Below are 17,940 nucleotides of genomic sequence, written 5' to 3'. Positions count from 1 at the left end.
TAAATGTACAAAGAATGTAGGGAATCTAAACATATTTAAATTTTATTTTTTTATAATTTAGGATAATACAAGATAATTTTTATTTAAAATATTTCTTAATCATTTATAATGATTTCATGTTAAAATTTTTGAAAGACCTAATTGTTAAAGAAATTATTTTTGAAGATACATTTTTCTCCCATATAAATTAATATCTTATGTGATGCAATGATAAAAATGTCATTTTATTTTAAAATCTATGTCAGGAATTGAGATTAAAATGTAAATTTTATTTGACTTTAATTAGAAGTACATAAATGTAGATATAAAATGAATTAGTGGTCAAAAAAGTGAAAGAGGGGGTCAAACGTTGTGTTTTTGTGGGGGCAAAGAGAGAAACATTGGCATCTGTTATAAAGAAACCTACACCGGAAAGTCTTACGTGCGGCAATCTTAATATATGGCTAAGAAAAGACGTTGTCGGTTTTATTATTATTTTTTAACAAAATCGATAAAAAATTATCGAAAACATTATTATTTCTACAGGTTTTGTTATTATTGAGTGTTTTACTGGGTTTGGTAAAACCCTACCTAAAATATTATTTTTTCTACGGGTTTTGTTATTATTGGTTATTTTACCAGAAATGTTAAAATCATTAATGTTTTAAGTAGAAATAATAATATTTCCGGTAATATTTTACCGAAAATGTTAAAAAAATAATAAAACCGGTGCGTCCTTCCTTAACCGTATATTAAAATTATCGCACGGTAAAATTTCCCAACCTACACGGCACCGTGTGGTCGGTAAAACCCAAAAAAAAAAGTTTGAAAAAGATGGCTCTCTCTTTGTGTGTGTCGTCGGGTCAAAATAGAATGTCATCAATTCTTTACCTAATCTTATAGAACACTCAACGTTCACTTCCATTGCATTGAAGCAAAAGAAACCCCTAATTTACTTGGGACATTCATTCTACAGCCTTACTTGATTGAGTAAATAAGCCTCATATGCTTCTTAATTTCCTTGTTTTTCAAATATAGGTGTAAACTAACTAATAATCAGTTGGTTTAATGAGATAAGATACTAAGTCCCTTAAGTAAAGTCAGAGGTTTGAATCCTGATGTTTGTTAATAGAGTAAATTGGGTTGCAGAGTCACCCTCGCTTTTACAGTAAATTGGGTGCAATAAATCGAGTATCGGTGGTTATACAAAAATATAGATATAAAGTAAATTTAGTCCTTATGGTTCACGATAATTTAAGAATGTGGACTTTGTCACCCTTTTTAATATTTAATAAGGACGGAGCTAAAAATTTTAGGTAGGAGTTAAGGTAGAATTATAACACTTTAGAACAATCAAAGTAAAAAAATATTATAGAAGGACTTTAATTAAGTAATTAATTTTTATGAGGGTTAAAATTGTAATTTTCCATTTAAACAAATAGATTAATGGTGTTAAATTATATTTTATATATGTGTGTGAAGAAAATAAAAAATTTATTAAAACCTGTATATTTATAATAAAAAAAACAATAGTTTTATTATCTTATGATTAACTGAGATTCTTATACAGGGGACTCACATTCAGGAACGAAAGCTTTAAGGGACTAAGGGGCCATGGTTCCAAAAAAATTTAAAAATGAAAAATATATATTTATATATATAATATTAAATTATTAAATTTAGCCATCTCAAAATTTTGTATAATATATAATTATTTAAAAATGTGTATTTTACTTTAAAACCACTTAAATATTATTTACTGAAAAGAGCTAATATTTACTTTTTATATTATTATTTTACTTTAAATAAATGAAAATTTATTCTTCTTTGTTATTCTTTATTCAATATATAAAAAATTTTGTGAGGACTTCATTTAAGTTTTCAAGTATTTTATTTCTGTTGAAGGTAAGTTTTTTTCTAATTTGAATATAAATAGAAATCTAAAATTTATTGATTAATTTTTATATTATGTTAATTTATTATAAAATTAAATTAATGTTGTGTTAAATTATGAATAAATAAAAAAGATTAGTTTATTTGTAAAAAAAAGACGTTAATAATTTAAAAATTAGTATGCCATCAAAAACTCCAAAGCTTGAGCATTAAAGTTGTAGTCAATCTCCTCCTAAGTCTCATATTGTTGAAGTTGAAGACGTCAATCTTCTATTTATAGAATGCGATCCTAGGTTATGTAAGCCAATATAGAAATATCAATATATATTTTTTAATTTTTACGTGAACAAGTGAATTTTAAGGATTTATAAATTTTTTTAAATAGTATGATCTTTTGATTAATAGGTACAATTTTTTTAAAATGTCTCTCAACAAAAAAATATTGAATTTTGTCATTGTTCACATTCTTCGTTTAGTGATTCAAATCATATCCCACCTCTAATTATTAAGTTGTTTACACAATTTTATTTAATAAATGATTGTGTGAAATGATAAAGAGTTTATATATATAAAAATTGAAGTATGAATTTAATTTTTTTGGTTGTCCTTTTAGTTCTAATTAAATTTGGATCAATCTACGTTGCATGTCCATTTTTAGTGGACGAGTCTCTTAGTGATTATTATTATTATTATTATTATTATTATTATTATTATTATTATTATTATTATTATTATTATTATTTTGCATACACAAAGACTTGAACTCAAAACTTGTTTAAGTGATATCAAGCTACTCACCATTTGAATCAACCTTGTTGGCAATACGAATTTAATCTTTAAATGTATACTTTTTAGTTGTTTATTTAATATTAATATAAATTTGAATAGATAAAAATATCATAATAATTATATTTATTATGATTTAAAAATAAGTATATTTTAATAATGAATTGATGTATAGTTGACTCATAACATTAACTCAATTAGTGCAAATAATATCATTTAAAAATTTTAATGAGTTTATTCATTTACTTATAATATTAATTCAATTAAAGATATAACGCAAACTATATGTTTAGTACGTAAATTATCAGTTTTGATTTGTTTTAGTTTCTAAATTTTTATTTTTTTTAAAACCATACCTAATTTTTTTTTCATTTAATACCATGTCGTTAAAACTTAATACGTTTAGTACCTAAACTTTCATTTTTTTCAAAACTTAACATTAAATTTTTAACATGATACTAAAATGAAATAAAAATTAAATGTTAGGTGTGATTTTGAAAAAAAAATGAAAGTTTAGATATTAAAACAGACCAAAACTACTAGTTTAGATATTAAAGACATAATTTACCCAAAAAAATAATGCACGGTGTATGATTTAAAAGTTTCGCGTAAATATAATTTCAGATGTAATATCTTCCCATTCAAAAAAGATAAAAAAAAATGTGTAATATCTTCAATTAGACTCTCTAAATATTAATGCTTGAATACATCCTTCATTATATCTACATCAAATATAATGATTTAATTTTAAAATGATTTATTTAGGTCAATTAAAAATGATCGGGGAATCGAGTTATAGACGATATGGCGAAGCTGGCAAATAGGAGTTTGTACGAGTGCATCAAGTTTTCAGTTGCTCCTGTGGAGCTGACTACGATGTTACAAGATGATTTGTTGAGCACTGCGGTCAATTGACTTCGCGTTTTAATCTTTGTTGAATCAACATTTGATTTTGATAAAATATGAATTTTTAAATATTTTAAATTGTTAAAATTTGTATTTTACGATTTCATAAATAATTTTTCATAAACTATTTTCAAGCGTTTTTAAGTGTAAAAATTAATAAGTGTTCTTAAGTACTAATATATTTTATAAATATTGTTTTAAAGCTCAGAACACTTGATTTAAGCAAAAAACTTCCTTCAGTCTTGATACCAATATTCTAGTGAGATTTTTTAGTATTGATACCATGGTGTTAGTATCGATACTCACATAAACAGTATCAATATCAAGGTTTCAACGACTATAAATTTGATCGTTAGGATACTCGGTACCTACTACCCAATATCGATACCGAATGTCTAAGGTGAGCATTAAATGCTTAAAATTAATGAATCCAACGGATTCAAATAGCTAGAAGGATGTTCGAAGACATAAAAGGGACAAAGATTGAAATGAAGAGCAATTAGAAAGTCAATTGTAAGATCAAACCAACATCAAAAGAGTTTTAGAGCTAAATTTGTCATAATCTTTGTAACACAATTAGCTTCTTTTTTTTATTTTTGCTCAAGTGTAATTTGGGTGAGTGCTTAATTTTTTACTAATTTATTTACCTTTTTGAGGTTTTCTTTTATTTTCTAAATTTTTAATCCCTCTTGTGGAGAGAGTGAACGGAAGGTTTTGGGGTATAAATTTTTTGTGTTGTTGTAAGGTTACATCTGGTCCTTAAATGTTAGCAAATCTAGTGGATTTGAGAAATCCTTAGTGTGGATGCTAAGGTAGTGGATGTAAACTCGAATTAGAAGTTGAACCACTTTAAATTCCTTGTGCGAAAGTTTTAATTTATGTTGTTTCCACCACAAACTTTTTAAAGACTAATTCACCCCCTCTTAGCAGATTTCGGTTGTTCGTAAGAGCTAACAATTGGTATTATAGCGGATCTCTATTGACAGTTTAACAACCTTGAGAAATCCCTTGGAGAGCTCTATCATCTTCTTCAATCAACCGATAAAGATGGCTTCCACTTCCGACTCCTACAAAGTTGAAGATTCTCAATCCATTTCAATACCTCTATACTTCAATGGTGCAAAACTATTCTTATTGGAAGAATATGATGATGGTGTTCGTTCAAGCTACTGATTATTCGGTTTGGGATGTCATCATTGATGGTTCACCTATTCCTCCACGAAACAAGTCGGAATGGACTAATGAAGATAGAAATCTAGCCCAACTCAACGCCAAATCTATGCACATTCTCTTTAATGCACTTAGCCTGATGAGTATAATAGATTGTCCTCATTCACTAATGCTAAAGAAATTTGGCACAAGCTTAAAGTTACTAATGAGGGTACAACTCAAGTGAAGAAACCAAAGATTTGCATTCGCACACTTAATTATGAAAACATCAAAATCATGTTGGATCTATTCACCGCTATCATCAATAGGTGCTTAATTTGTTACAAACTTATTTGCCTTTGAGATGCCTTCTTTTATTTGCTTAATATGTTATCCCCTTTTGGAGAGAGTGTAAGCAAGGTTTTGGGTATAAACCTTGTATGTTGTTGTAATTTTACACCTTGTCCTCAAAAGTTAGCAAATCTAATAGATTTGAGAAATCCTTAGTGAGCATCCTAAGATAATGGGTGTAGACTTGGTTTAGAAGTTGAACTACTCTAAATTTCTAGTGCAAAAGTTTTAATTTCGATTGCTTCCACACAAAATTTTTAAAGACCAATTCACCCCCTCTTGATATATTTGGATGGTTCGTAGGAACTAACCTTATTCTTTTTTTAATACCATGATAAATTAAAAATATATATAAATTAATTGACACACAACACAAAATAACATGAAAAAATATTTAAAATAAATTAATAAAAATATGAAATTGAATTCATGCCCCATTTTAATTTGATAATGGTAAGGCTAGGTTAAATACATCACGTTAAGCATTTTTCCAATAGTGACATATAGTATTATTTCTAAAATATACTCAACCGTCCAAAGAAAAAGAAGACAAATTAGAAAATATGTGGAATACATATCTCCATCGTAGAGTATTAAATATTGATTTCAGACAATAAACAAACTATTTCCATCGTAGAGTATTAAATGGTTGATATGTGGAATGATAATGAGTTCGTTTGACTCAGATTTTAGTTTAATTTAATCCAGAAATTTAAATATTTTTATGCGCATTTGGATTGATCCAAATCTAGGAGGATCCATTCAACCTGAAATCTAATTTGATATTCGGGTTAAAATAAAATGTATATTTGATTTGAACTAAATATATATATATATATAATTCATTTTAATTAGGAAAATAAAAAAGTTTAATTGAAAAAAAAAGAAGGATATTATTATAATTATCTTTAAATATATAAAGGATGATTATAATATTATGTCAAGTTAAAATTTTTCATCATGTACGAATCAACTTACCTCAGAGGTTAAAGAAATTATTGTTGATACTAGATATCACATGTTCGAGCACCAACAACTGCAGCAGGGTGATTGAACGTTTATTGTCAAATGATTGATAGTATTTAAAATAAATACTACTTTATAATCACTTTAACTTAATAAAAAAATTTCATTATAAAACCAAATCCAATCCGACGACACCTTAAAAAATCTCGAACCAAACTTTATTTTTTAAAATTAAAAATGATTTAACCAAATTAAATCAAACTCTATCATATTTGAGTAAAATGAACACTTTATTGATATGTTTGATCAACCAAAAAATGACACTAAATTTTGCTACGTTAACCTAATATGGTAAATTATGCATTTATTATATAAACTATCAGTTTTGATATGTTTTAATACCTAAAATTTTATTTTATTTTTTCAAAAAAATCATTCATAATGATTAATTTTTATTTCATGTTAGTATCTCACCATTAAAAACTTAACTCTATTAGCACCTAAATTGTCAATTTTGGCCTGTTTTAGTACATAAATTCTCAATTTTTTTAAAGTTTAACGATAAATTTTGAACGATGTACTAAAATAAAATAAAAACTAAAATTTTTAGTGGTAGAGTACTAAAATAAAATAAAAATTAAATTTGAGGTATATTTCAATATCAAGTTATTTATCTAAATTAAATTAACCCTTTTCAAAATCCCATCAAATCTCATGCATATTGGATTTCTTTTGACCAAAATCATGAAAAAGATAATTAAAAAAGAAGCCCATTCATCTCATGTGCTCACAAGCTCAAATCAAGTTTCGAATAATTTTTACGCAAAATCGGATATTCAAATTTTGTGTGAACTCCTTTCAGCTTCAAAGCCTTAAAAAAATATGGCAGAGAGGGGCGGAGAACGCGGCACCTTCAGGCGTGGATTTGGCGGCCGCTCCGACCGTGGCCCGAGAGGTAGGCGTCGCGGCCGAAGAGACGAAGAGGAGAAATGGGTTCCGGTGACAAAACTCGGCCGTTTAGTGAAGACGGGAAAGATCACATCCCTCGAACAAATCTACCTCCACTCTCTCCCGATCAAAGAGTACCAAATCATCGATCAACTCGTCGGCCCATCGCTGAAAGACGAGTCATGAAGATCACCCCGGTCCAAAAACAAACACGAACCGGCCAGCGCACCCGTTTCAAGGCATTCGTCGTCGTCGGCGACGGAAACGAACATGTAGGACTGGGTGTCAAGGGTAGCAAAGAAGTTGCGACGGCTATAAGAGGGGCTATAATATTGGCAAAGTTGTCCGTGATCCCTGTGAGGAGAGGTTACTGGAGTAACAAGATCGGGAAACCTCATACGGTGCCTTGTAAGGTCACCGGGAAAGATGTTGCCGGCTCCGAGGGGTGCGGGGATTGTGGCGGCGAGGGTTCCCAAGAAGGTGCTTCAATTTGCTGGGATTGAAGATGTCTTTACTTCTTCAAGGGGTTCTACTAAAACTCTTGGTAACTTTGTCAAGGTATTGAGTTTTCTTTATAATTTTAATTTTTTAACATTGTTAATGGATTCTTTTAAGTTTACTGGGAAATGAATAGTTATATGTTGTGGTTCCTGTTATTTGATACTAATGCAATGCTTGATTTATTTAGATATTCTAATGATCTGAATCACATGCTGTGAGGTTTATATTACTGAATTAATTGGATGCATATTATGATTTAGGCTAGTTGGTCACTGACTATGTTGTTCGTCCCTAAAATTTTATAATTCCGATCCCTAGCATTAAATCATGCTTCTATCCCTTGTGACATGTATACACGTGGCGTGAATGTGATGCATTTTGTTTCTTTTCGTGTTTCCGAAAGGAGTAATTGTTGATTTCAACATCATATTAGCTTTATGCCTGGTTTAGTAATCGATCATGTGGTACTCGTTGCTCTGTGTTGATTATTATGGAGTTGTTGAATATATGATTCTTCTTCTTGGGTTGTTATCAATTGAATTTTTCAAGGCACTAATTTGATTCAGTAGGCAATATGTTATTTGTTGAATGGTTATCGAGAGATGCTTGTTCGATTACAGCTTGATATCTGTTGATTATTTGCAGGCCACCTTTGAGTGTCTTATGAAGACTTATGGTTTCTTGACGCCCGATTTCTGGAAAGAGACTCGCTTCACAAGGCTGCCTTTCCAGGAGTACAGCAATCTGTTGGGAAAGCCAGCCAAGACTCTTGTACTCGAAGATACAGCACCGGTCAATGTATGATGGACACCTTTCGAGTTTGCTGTGAGTTCAATGCCTGGGGTAGTAAAATAAAGTTCCTTTTATGTTGAGAAGATTCTATCTTTTACCCTTTTGCTTGTTTGGTTTTGTTTATGAGATGTTCAGCACCTGCAGTTTTGTCCAGTGTTTTTGGGTTTTCAAATCAAATCTCGATCCTTCATAAGATTTGTGGTTCCATGTGGTTGAGTTTTATCTTTGACTGAAGCACAAGAGAACGGATACTTGATGAGAGATCAGAGTCCAGAACTTGGGGTTGGAATTTGAACTTTTAGTACATAAATTGAGTGATTGCAAGAACCGATCAAATCCCCCGCAATCGTATCCCACCTAAGAATGAGCTCAAAATAATTTGCCAAGATTTCAACATTGTTCATGGGAAACTTGATTTGATCTAAAAGTTAGTTGAGTTTGATTTGGTCTAAGTTTGATGATTATTCGAATTGAACGGATTCGGTTTGAGCTCAAACTAAATTTAAGTTTTTAACGAGTTGAAATAAAACTACTTGATATCTAATACGAGAATTTTCAAGTAACTCAAAAAGAATATTATATTAAAGTTTTTATTTTTAATCAAATGGTTAATAATATATATATATATTATTTTAATAAAAAAAAGTATAGTATATGGTTTTTATGTAGTTATGATTTGAGAGTTTTTAAGAATGTTTCGAGTTTAAATCTTTTTGAGTTGGAGTCGAATTTTAATTTTTAGTATCGAGTTTAATAATTTTAAATTTATAAACTTTTAAATCAAATTTAATTTTAAGCTTTCGAGTCAAACTCAATAATATTAAACAAGACCAATTTCAGACTTTAATTCAAAGCATTATCATCTCATCTTGGTCTTTAAAACATGAATATTTGTGTGAAAAAGCTCAAACTTCTCCACGAAGAAAATTATTCAAAATTTGGAAAAATCAAGGTCGTCCAAGACATGAGTTGTCTGTGACAGTACTGTTGTCTTTTTCTCTGATTAATTTATTTTTCTTCTTAAAGCTGAAAGAAATAAAAAAAAACATTATTTCTCAACAAAATTGTAAATATTACTCTTTTGAGATCTTTGGTGTTAAAACTGAAAGAGAGAAATAGTTATGATAAAAAATGAAAACTTTGATGTCGCTTCTTCTGTAAGTTATATCTAATTCGATTCTGTTTGATTCTTTTTTCATAGAAAAATGGGACCCCGCAGATCCCATTGTTTCCATTTTTATCTTCACGAAATACCCACTTCATCTCTTTCCGCACACTGTTTTTTATGCATCTCTAAAGAAGTTTTGCTTCTACTTTGCAGAAAACTATGTCAATGAGCTCAGGAAAAAAGTTGATTTTATTTGTTTTTTGAGGTAAGATTATTAATGGCTTTCATGGCTTCTTCTTCCTCTCTTTGGGGGATTTTTAATAATGTTTTAGCTGCTTATATTTGGAGTTGTGTTAATGCTTTGAAGACGGATAGATTTCTGATTAAACTCTGATTTTTCTTGCACTCTTTATTTAATGCGGAAGATATGGATTATTGTATATTGCTTTCTCCTGAATCCTGGGATTAATGGTTCAAAGCTCTCTTTTTTCTACTAACCACGGGGTTGGATTCACTGCTTGAATTTTGGGCGTTCTATTGATATATTTCAGTGTTTCGTTAGTATTATTGTTTTTTAAAACCCAGAAAAAAATACGAATTCATTATTTTCCTGATTCCATTGATCACTATTCACTGATCATAGATACATTTCACTAAAAAATTTTAACAACTTATTCAAAGCTTAGTATAATTATTAGTATGAAACCTGATAATTGTTTTCACTCATTTTTCTTCCTACTTTGTAGATTCTTGTTTTAGAGAAACATTTTTTTCCTGCTAAATTTACTTGGGACACCTAACCATTTGCCATATTTTGAAGATAGATATACATCGACTATCCACCCATGGGGTTGTTTGTTATTTTGATTAATATCACCTTGGGTTTGATTAAATCTTCTTCTTGTGAGAAACTTAAGTTGAATGTGATGTTAGTTTGAAATTATTTTATTTGGATTCAGGTGTGAATGTCGGATGTTAGAATGTGTCGGACACTCCGGTGTTTAAATTTTTCTAAAATTTTCCATATGTTTTGAGGGCGATATCTAGATAATATGTTGAACATGGAAGAGTCGAAGCAACATAGAGACCATTAGTTTTGAAAACATATACTTTCCCTGATTTATGCAGGTAGCTTTTCTCATGATAAAGAGATTGCTCGGTTTGAATTTATTGTAGTATCGATTGAAATTAGTTCTTCAGCTTTAATGGCAACGCTGCAGATGCAAGCAAACGTGCAGCACGAAAGCCCCTTCCCAAGGTGGTATACTACTTGGGACCTTAATTCAGATGCTAATGGCACTGTGTGTCCCTCGGATAATGTTAATAGAATTTCGAGGATTAGGCAGTACACTGATGTTACTTTGCTACTGTCTTTGGGTTCGAATATGTTTTACAACAAGGGTTTACTAAAGCAGACAATGCTCAAGCATGAAGCAGAATTCAGGGATCAGGTATTTCTCTCAAGATAAACTTCTGATGTATCAGGAACCCTGTATTCTGATGTACTACCAGAGTAAAATCATGTTCTATGTGCTTAAATCGGTGCTTCGTCTCCTAAGCAATGAGTTTTTTTACTGCCTACATTATGTATCAGTAATTAGCTGGAGCTTTGAATATCTATGGAGGGTTCTATATCTTTAGATCGATCATTTAATTGTCGTTTATGCGGAGATAATTTGCAGATGATTTCATTAGTGTGTTGTTTCCACTTTGCACTCTTTACATAGACTTAAACCATATTATTTTAGTCTTAATTCTGGCAACTATTAGTTGTCTCCCGTGTTTTCCGGAGATAAATGTCCTAGCATTATTATGTGTACATAAAATTTTCGAAAGCGAGCGTCTTAGATCGATGCTTATATAAGAATCATCTTAGTGATCCTTAATCTAAAACCATATTATCACATATTAATGCATCTGCAATGTTTTCTGTTTTAGATTCGTGAACTCCACCGGCTTTACAGGAAACAGAAGGAATTAATGGATGAAATGAAAACAATTGACTTTTTTAAACATGGTTGCAATGTCGAGATGTTCCAACCGAATCATGTTTTACGTCCGAAGTCATCTAATCATGTACGAGTGCCACAACAGACAGGCAGTGTTTTTCCTGAAATTTCAGAAGCCGAAGGTAGTGGTTTTCCTTCCCATTCATATGATGGAAGTAAAGAGGAGGCAGGCCTTGATCCAACTCATACAGAAAGTTCTTCAAGGGCCTATGTTCTCACGGAGTCGAATTGCAAAAAGCTCGGCAGAAGGTTCTTGGATCTTGAACTGCCAGCTGATGGGTACTTTGACAGTGAAGAGGATGGATTTCAAGAAGTGACATTGGATCCTGCAGTGACTAATATACCTAGCAATGCTCTAAAGAAAATCAATGTTGGAGATAGGGGAGATAATGAACTACCCCATAGCGGCATCGTTTGCACCTCTATTTTCCCTAAAGAAAACTTTGTTACTTGTTCCGCTTCTTCGAAGTTAAAAGTTATTGCTGACTTAAATGCTCCTGTCGAACTTGAGGAAGATATTATTCCAGAGTTCAGTTCCCGTCAAAAATTACTCCACATTGAGCACAAAATGCAAAGAGAATGTGTACCTTCTAATGATAAAGCTGGTAAGGATGCTATACATTTTTATTAAATTTTCATCTTCCGTAATTTGTTACTGCTGTTGATGATATTATATGGATGTTAACTGTTTTCAGGGCAAGATGGAAATGATTTGAATGCTTTCCCTCGAGATCTTTATACTCGAAAACTATCAATCCAGCATATTAACAATGAGCGAGCTCAAGATTGTGCGATACTTCATGGCTTCAACGAGACTGATGCAAAGCTATGCATCGGAAATTTCTGGCACGTCACAAGTGATGTCTCTTCTAGTTACTATGAACCCACTTCTGGATCACCCTGGAGATGTGCCTTCAAGCGGAGCCCTATTGCAGTTCAAGCACTTCCATGTTTTAAGGGGGAAAGTCCTAAATCATTTATCATAAGCCCTGAACTCGATTTTGTCTCACCGAATTTCCCCACGAATGTGACTGGTTCGCAAGATGCTTCTCATACACCTGGTGAAAATACAGTTCAAAATCCAACTGGTTGTACTCCTCGGATTGCTGAAATTCCTGTACCTGACAACAGATCTGGTGAAATGAGAGACCCGTTGATTCCACCAGATTCTGCCGTTGGTTCCCTGTGTGTTCATGATGCTGAGTTGGAAAAAATGGAGGCAACCGACCCCCTAGAGTTCGAGAGTATGCTTGGAATAGAAGGCAACAAAGTCAAAGAAATAAATAGAATACCAAATATCAACATGGAATTCAATCCCATGCCTGAAAGAGAAAAAGAAGCTCAAATCGAGTCGGTGGCAGAAAGTGAAGCTTGGAGCAAGTATCAAGGTTGTAGAATAATCGACCTGAATTCTTGCTTATCAATGGATGAATCACTGCTATTGCCTTCACACTCCACAAAAGTAGATTTGGAGCCACCTGTAAGTCTGGAAAACAAGGAGTGTTTGCCACCTAGAGGCAAATCCAATGAAAACCAGCTCGAAACAACTTTGTTATTTTCGGGACAAGAAGATACGGATCTGCAAGCTGAACTAGCCCGAAATGCTGCGGAGGCTTTAGTTTGCATTTCATCATCTCAGATACAGACTTGTTTAGAAAAAATCAACTGCCAACTGTTTCGAGCTTCTACTTCACTCTATTGGTTTGCAAGGGTGGCTTCTTCAGTGTCGGATGATCCAGGGAGTGAACTTGGAGTTAACATAGGTGTTAAGGATTATGGTGATCAAGAGGAGTATCAATCAGATGGAATAGATTACTTTGAGGCCATGACATTGAACCTAACAGAGATAAATGCCGAAGAGACTTGGTGTGCAAGCAATGTCCAAAAAGAACCAGAATCAAGTGCAATTCATTCGGCAATCCAGTCAAACAGGGGACGAAAGAGGAGAGGAAGACATCAGGAGGCCTTTCAAAGTGAACTTCTTCCAAGCCATTGCTTCTCAAGGTACAAGGTCGCCAAGGATCTTCATTTGATAGGAGGGTTAGTGAAAGCCGGCGATGCTCATCATGAAAGTAGTTCTTCGAGAAATGCAGGTAAAAGCGGATGCAGAAAAGGCAGGCGACGGTATAATCTCATTACTTCCAGAGAAATGGACAGTACCACGAATACAATGCTGAAGCGGCAGTCCGGTAATGGCAAATTCGGTATCCGCATCAAAGGCTAATAGAGTGAGGCAAGATAACGAGAAGACCTCGGGGTCCAAGATGTCCGTCGACTAATCATTGGCTTATATTAAGCCAAATATAGAAACAGCAATTTCAAAGACTTTTCCAGATTAGCTAACAGTTATATTGTACAAGGAGAATTGAAATCCATTTTGAACTATCAATGGGGTTTGGTGAATGATGGGGATGTTAATACGCTCTTTTGATCACAATAGTTCATTCTAAACTGAAATGAAAATCAACCACATAGCAGTTTGTGTTTTTTTTTCCTATACTAAATATTTTATACAATTTGATAGGGGGCTAACAATTTGTGTTTTGCTTGTTCCCATATATATATATGGACTTGCAATTATCTGCCCAACTAATAGACCCATTCAAATCAAGGTCAAATTTGAACATTTTTTTAATTAATCACTGATATTCGATCTATTGATCGACTAATCCAGATCGGGTATTGCAGAGACGAGGGCAACCCTCCCAACTTAGTTTGCTCGATTCGCAAACGTCAGGATTCGAGCACCTGACCTTGCTTAAGGGACATAATATCTCATCCCATTAGACCAACTGGTTGTTGGTAAATTTGAACATTTTCAAAAACAAAAAATTGGAAATTTCAACGGATAAACTATATGAATGACTACTTAACTATATAGTAGTTTTAATTTGATTACTGATCTATTGATCTTTTTTCAATCAAGTTAACCATCTAATTGTTATCAATTAAGTTAGTTACTGTTAACATTTAGCGATAGGGATGGAGCTAGGTGAGGACAGGTGGGGGCGGTCGCCTCCTAAAAATCTAAAATTACCATATATTTTAGATTTTTATATGTATTTTTTTATTGAAATTATATTTTCACCCTCTAAAATTTTAAAAGTTGAAGTTCGCCCCCTAACATAAACTCCCGCAACCATCCCTGTTTAACGAATAAACTGACATGAGATTTTTATTGTGCGTATCTATTAGAATGAGTCTATAAATTAACATTGCTTAATTCGAACAAAGAAAACCAAACCCACAAAGTGATTGATTTACTTTTCATTGGCTTTAGAAGAGAAAACAAATATATATATATATAATATTAAAGCAAATTATATATTTCATAAACAAGAAAAGCCGTGTAATTAGGTTCAAAATGAAGCAAAGTTGAAAGGGAAAAAATCAAAACATACAAAAAAAAACATATATATATCCAAAATTGATCTAGGGTGAGGTTGAAGTTGAGTGAAAAGAGGAGTTGAAAATATTAATTAAAATATTAAAAAATATGATTTTGAGATGACAACCCATATAATAACTCACATGCAAGTTGAAAATAACTTGATATTTCAATATATATATATATATATATATTATAAAAAAAAACTCAAAAGAATTTACATAAATTATTCTATCAATCACATAAAAATTTATATTAAAAAATTTATAATCGCCTTAGCTTAATGAAAAAGATAAATGCATACCTCGAAGTCACAAATATAGTGAGTATTGGATTTGCGAATGCTAGCGAGTTCCCTTGCGCGATAAAAGTCTTTGATGGAAAGGATCGTCGTATGATAGCAACTTCGTTTCCCACTCAGCACTTGTGCTATCCATTTTGCTTGTGATTCAAAGATTGGGAACCCTATCAACTGCACCATTTCATATCTTTTAATTTAATTAGGATAAAATTTTAAATGCAAGTAGGGATATAATAATGGGTAGTTTCATATATTTTTGTTCAGCAGAATATGTAATTTGCAGTTTGGTCTTGTAGAAAACCGATGCTTAAAGGAATACAAATCCCTAAAAATAATAATAATGAAACATGGTGTGGGGAAAAAACGTAAATAAATGAAGAAATAGAAATACCTTTCTTGCAATGCCAATAAAAGAGAGGGAAGGAGCCAGTGATGGAGGAAAAGTATTCTCAAACAGAGGGGCCCCGCCCTATTGTCTTCTACACCTACTTTCCCTTTGGTGTCTAGGAATGGAAATGAGTATGAATACCTACACATATAAACCAACATATAATATTAAAATAATAATTTTTAAAACCTATCATTGAATCGCCAAAGACAGGCTTTGGTTTATTCACTCTATGCTCCGAAGGTCAAAACCATAATGGATGGTAAGCCTTCTTTTATAATATTTATCATTGCATTCTGACTTGTTCCCTTTGAGAAATAAAAGGAAGAACTTTGATTCATTGAGATAAATTTCCAGTTTATACTGTATGAAGTGAATTTTTTTATGTATACATTGTTTGAGATAAATGGCATTTTGGGCTCTGTTTGTTTTCTTTTTTGTAAGCGAGTATTCCTTTTTCTTTCAAATTTATCTTGTTGAAGCTTATGATTCTCTGGCTACTAAATTAGTACATTTTTGTCCTATTTAGATGAATGATAATCTGTGTTTTTTGGTTGGTGGCAGAACTTTAATAGGTTTGCCAATTGGAAGTATTAAGTAGAAAATGCAGAAATCATTTTCTGGAAGTCATTTTCACAGTAAACAAACAGACCCTTGATTTGATAATTGACGTGTTATTCTTGTTTGTGTGTTTTTTGAGTTAATTGTTTTTATATATTGTAGATATGAATCATGTCAAAGCTATATGTTTTCAAGTGTTACTGTGTTAGTGAAGTAGATAACATTGGAGTTGTGACCATTTCAGAGGTTAGTCAAAGACTGATATCAGAGGCTTATTATGGTTCGGTTAAGTTAAATTGATTTCATTTGCAGGTATCGAATTAATGTCGATTTTCTCATAACGAGAAGAAAATGTCTTCGGTGATATCTTTCGAACTTTGCATTATTTCTGCTCCTTTAGGTCAGAAGTGAAGTAGTTATGTAAGTTGATTACATTCGAGTTATGGCTTTCAAACAACTCAGTTAAAGATTGATATTACAGGTCTAGATCATGCTCTGTTAAGTTAAATTTGATAGCATTTCCAGGCATTAACTATTGGAACTGTCTTGGTATGATAGTAAATGCATTTGATATCTTTCGTACTTTTCCTTGTTCCTCGTCCTTTAGGAGAAGGCTGAAGTAGTTTCGACGTGTAGATATCGATTCTGATAGCATTCAGGGTGTGCTAGTCACAGAGAAGTCTGTAAACGTTAGATAGTCATTAGTCAAAGGTTTTGAGAAGCATGTCCAATGCTGTATCCTAGCTTAACTAACAGCCTTCTACAATTGATGTGTTGGACTATCAACTATTAATGTAAATATAACCCTCACTATATACGTTTTTTCATTTATGGAACTTCTCATGTTCTGTATCAGATACGTATTTTGACATGGATATGAAGTACGATCTTCCTACTACAAGAGAAAACTTGGTAGAAAAGGAAAAAGAAAAGAGAGCATACTAGTGTTGGCACTCACCTTAAGTGAGGGTAACATAATTAAGCATCATGTTTCCTGTGGTTTTAGATAAGGATTTGAAACTATAAGATGGAATTTTCTGGTCAGTACCTGCATTATGAACTCGGGCAAAGTTAGCTCTCAGGCTCAGGCTCAGGCTCAGGCTCAGGCTCAGGTACGAGTGTTGAATGTTATATTGGTATATAAGTTCAAGTTCACCCTCCTAGCATAAAATCTTACGTTCGTCCATGATTAGTTAGATTTTCAAGGCTTTTTTCCTTTCTTTTTTTATGTATTTGATTCATCTTTGGAGGCCTTGTCCTTATGTGTTGTGCTACTGATGACATAATCTTAGGCTTTGTAAAATCCCAGAGCCTGGAAATACTAAATTACAAGATTTGGACATTTTCATTGATATTGCCTTCTGAATTTTAGAGGTTTTGCTAGTGGGGACATATGATATTAAAACTACTAAATGTATGATTAATTAATAATGTAATATAGAAATAATTGAACTTACGTCATTTATTATCTATCAAATTTTAAAATATATATAATAAAAATAAATTATTTATTTACTTGGACTTAATTAACGAATTAAAATGAGTCAATATTTGGATTGGATCAGATTTGAATATATTAAATTTAAATTTATTTTTATTAAATTACTTTCAATTGAGATTACTTAGATTCAGATTGTTTTCAATTCAAGTCAATGTTAATTCATCTAAAATTCAAGTTAATTTTGATTTAATTCGATTTATTTTAGATTTCGAAAGTTTGGGTCGAGTCAAATAAATTAATTCAAATACTTCAGTTTGGAATAAATTTGTAAGTCTATTTTCTAGTGCTGACAGCAAAACTAGAAGGAAAAAAATATTTATTTTGAGACTTCGACATGTTTAATAATGTTTCTTATATTTGCACAATTAAAAAACACAAAAAACACAACAGAAATCAGATTATCAAAGTGCACA

The 17,940-nt window shown here is 31.7% G+C and overlaps 1 protein-coding gene and 1 pseudogene across 2 annotated transcripts; both read left to right on the top strand.

Moving 5' to 3' along the window:
• Positions 1–6,877: 6,877 nt before the first annotated feature.
• Positions 6,878–8,577, top strand: LOC120187209 (annotated as a pseudogene).
• A 975-nt stretch (positions 8,578–9,552) lies between these two features.
• Positions 9,553–13,807, top strand: LOC120187203. 2 transcript variants are annotated; one of them, XM_039190980.1, is made up of 4 exons: positions 9,553–9,644; positions 10,580–10,830; positions 11,318–11,993; positions 12,084–13,807. In XM_039190980.1, the coding sequence occupies exons 2-4, from the start codon at positions 10,585–10,587 to the stop codon at positions 13,610–13,612; spliced, it is 2,451 nt and encodes an 816-aa protein (XP_039046911.1). In that variant the 5' UTR covers positions 9,553–9,644; positions 10,580–10,584; the 3' UTR covers positions 13,613–13,807. The 2 variants fall into 2 exon arrangements, with proteins under 2 accessions (XP_039046911.1, XP_039046910.1); XM_039190979.1 differs by having other exon boundaries at positions 9,555–9,644; positions 10,508–10,830.
• The last annotated feature ends 4,133 nt before the right edge of the window (positions 13,808–17,940 follow it).

Source organism: Hibiscus syriacus, unplaced genomic scaffold (assembly GCF_006381635.1).
Source record: "Hibiscus syriacus cultivar Baekdansim isolate YM2019G1 unplaced genomic scaffold, ASM638163v2 tig00113724_pilon, whole genome shotgun sequence".
Classification (NCBI taxonomy): domain Eukaryota; kingdom Viridiplantae; phylum Streptophyta; class Magnoliopsida; order Malvales; family Malvaceae; genus Hibiscus; species Hibiscus syriacus.
The sequence above is the reverse complement of the archived record's forward strand: the minus strand, read 5'-3'. Positions and strand labels throughout refer to the sequence as shown.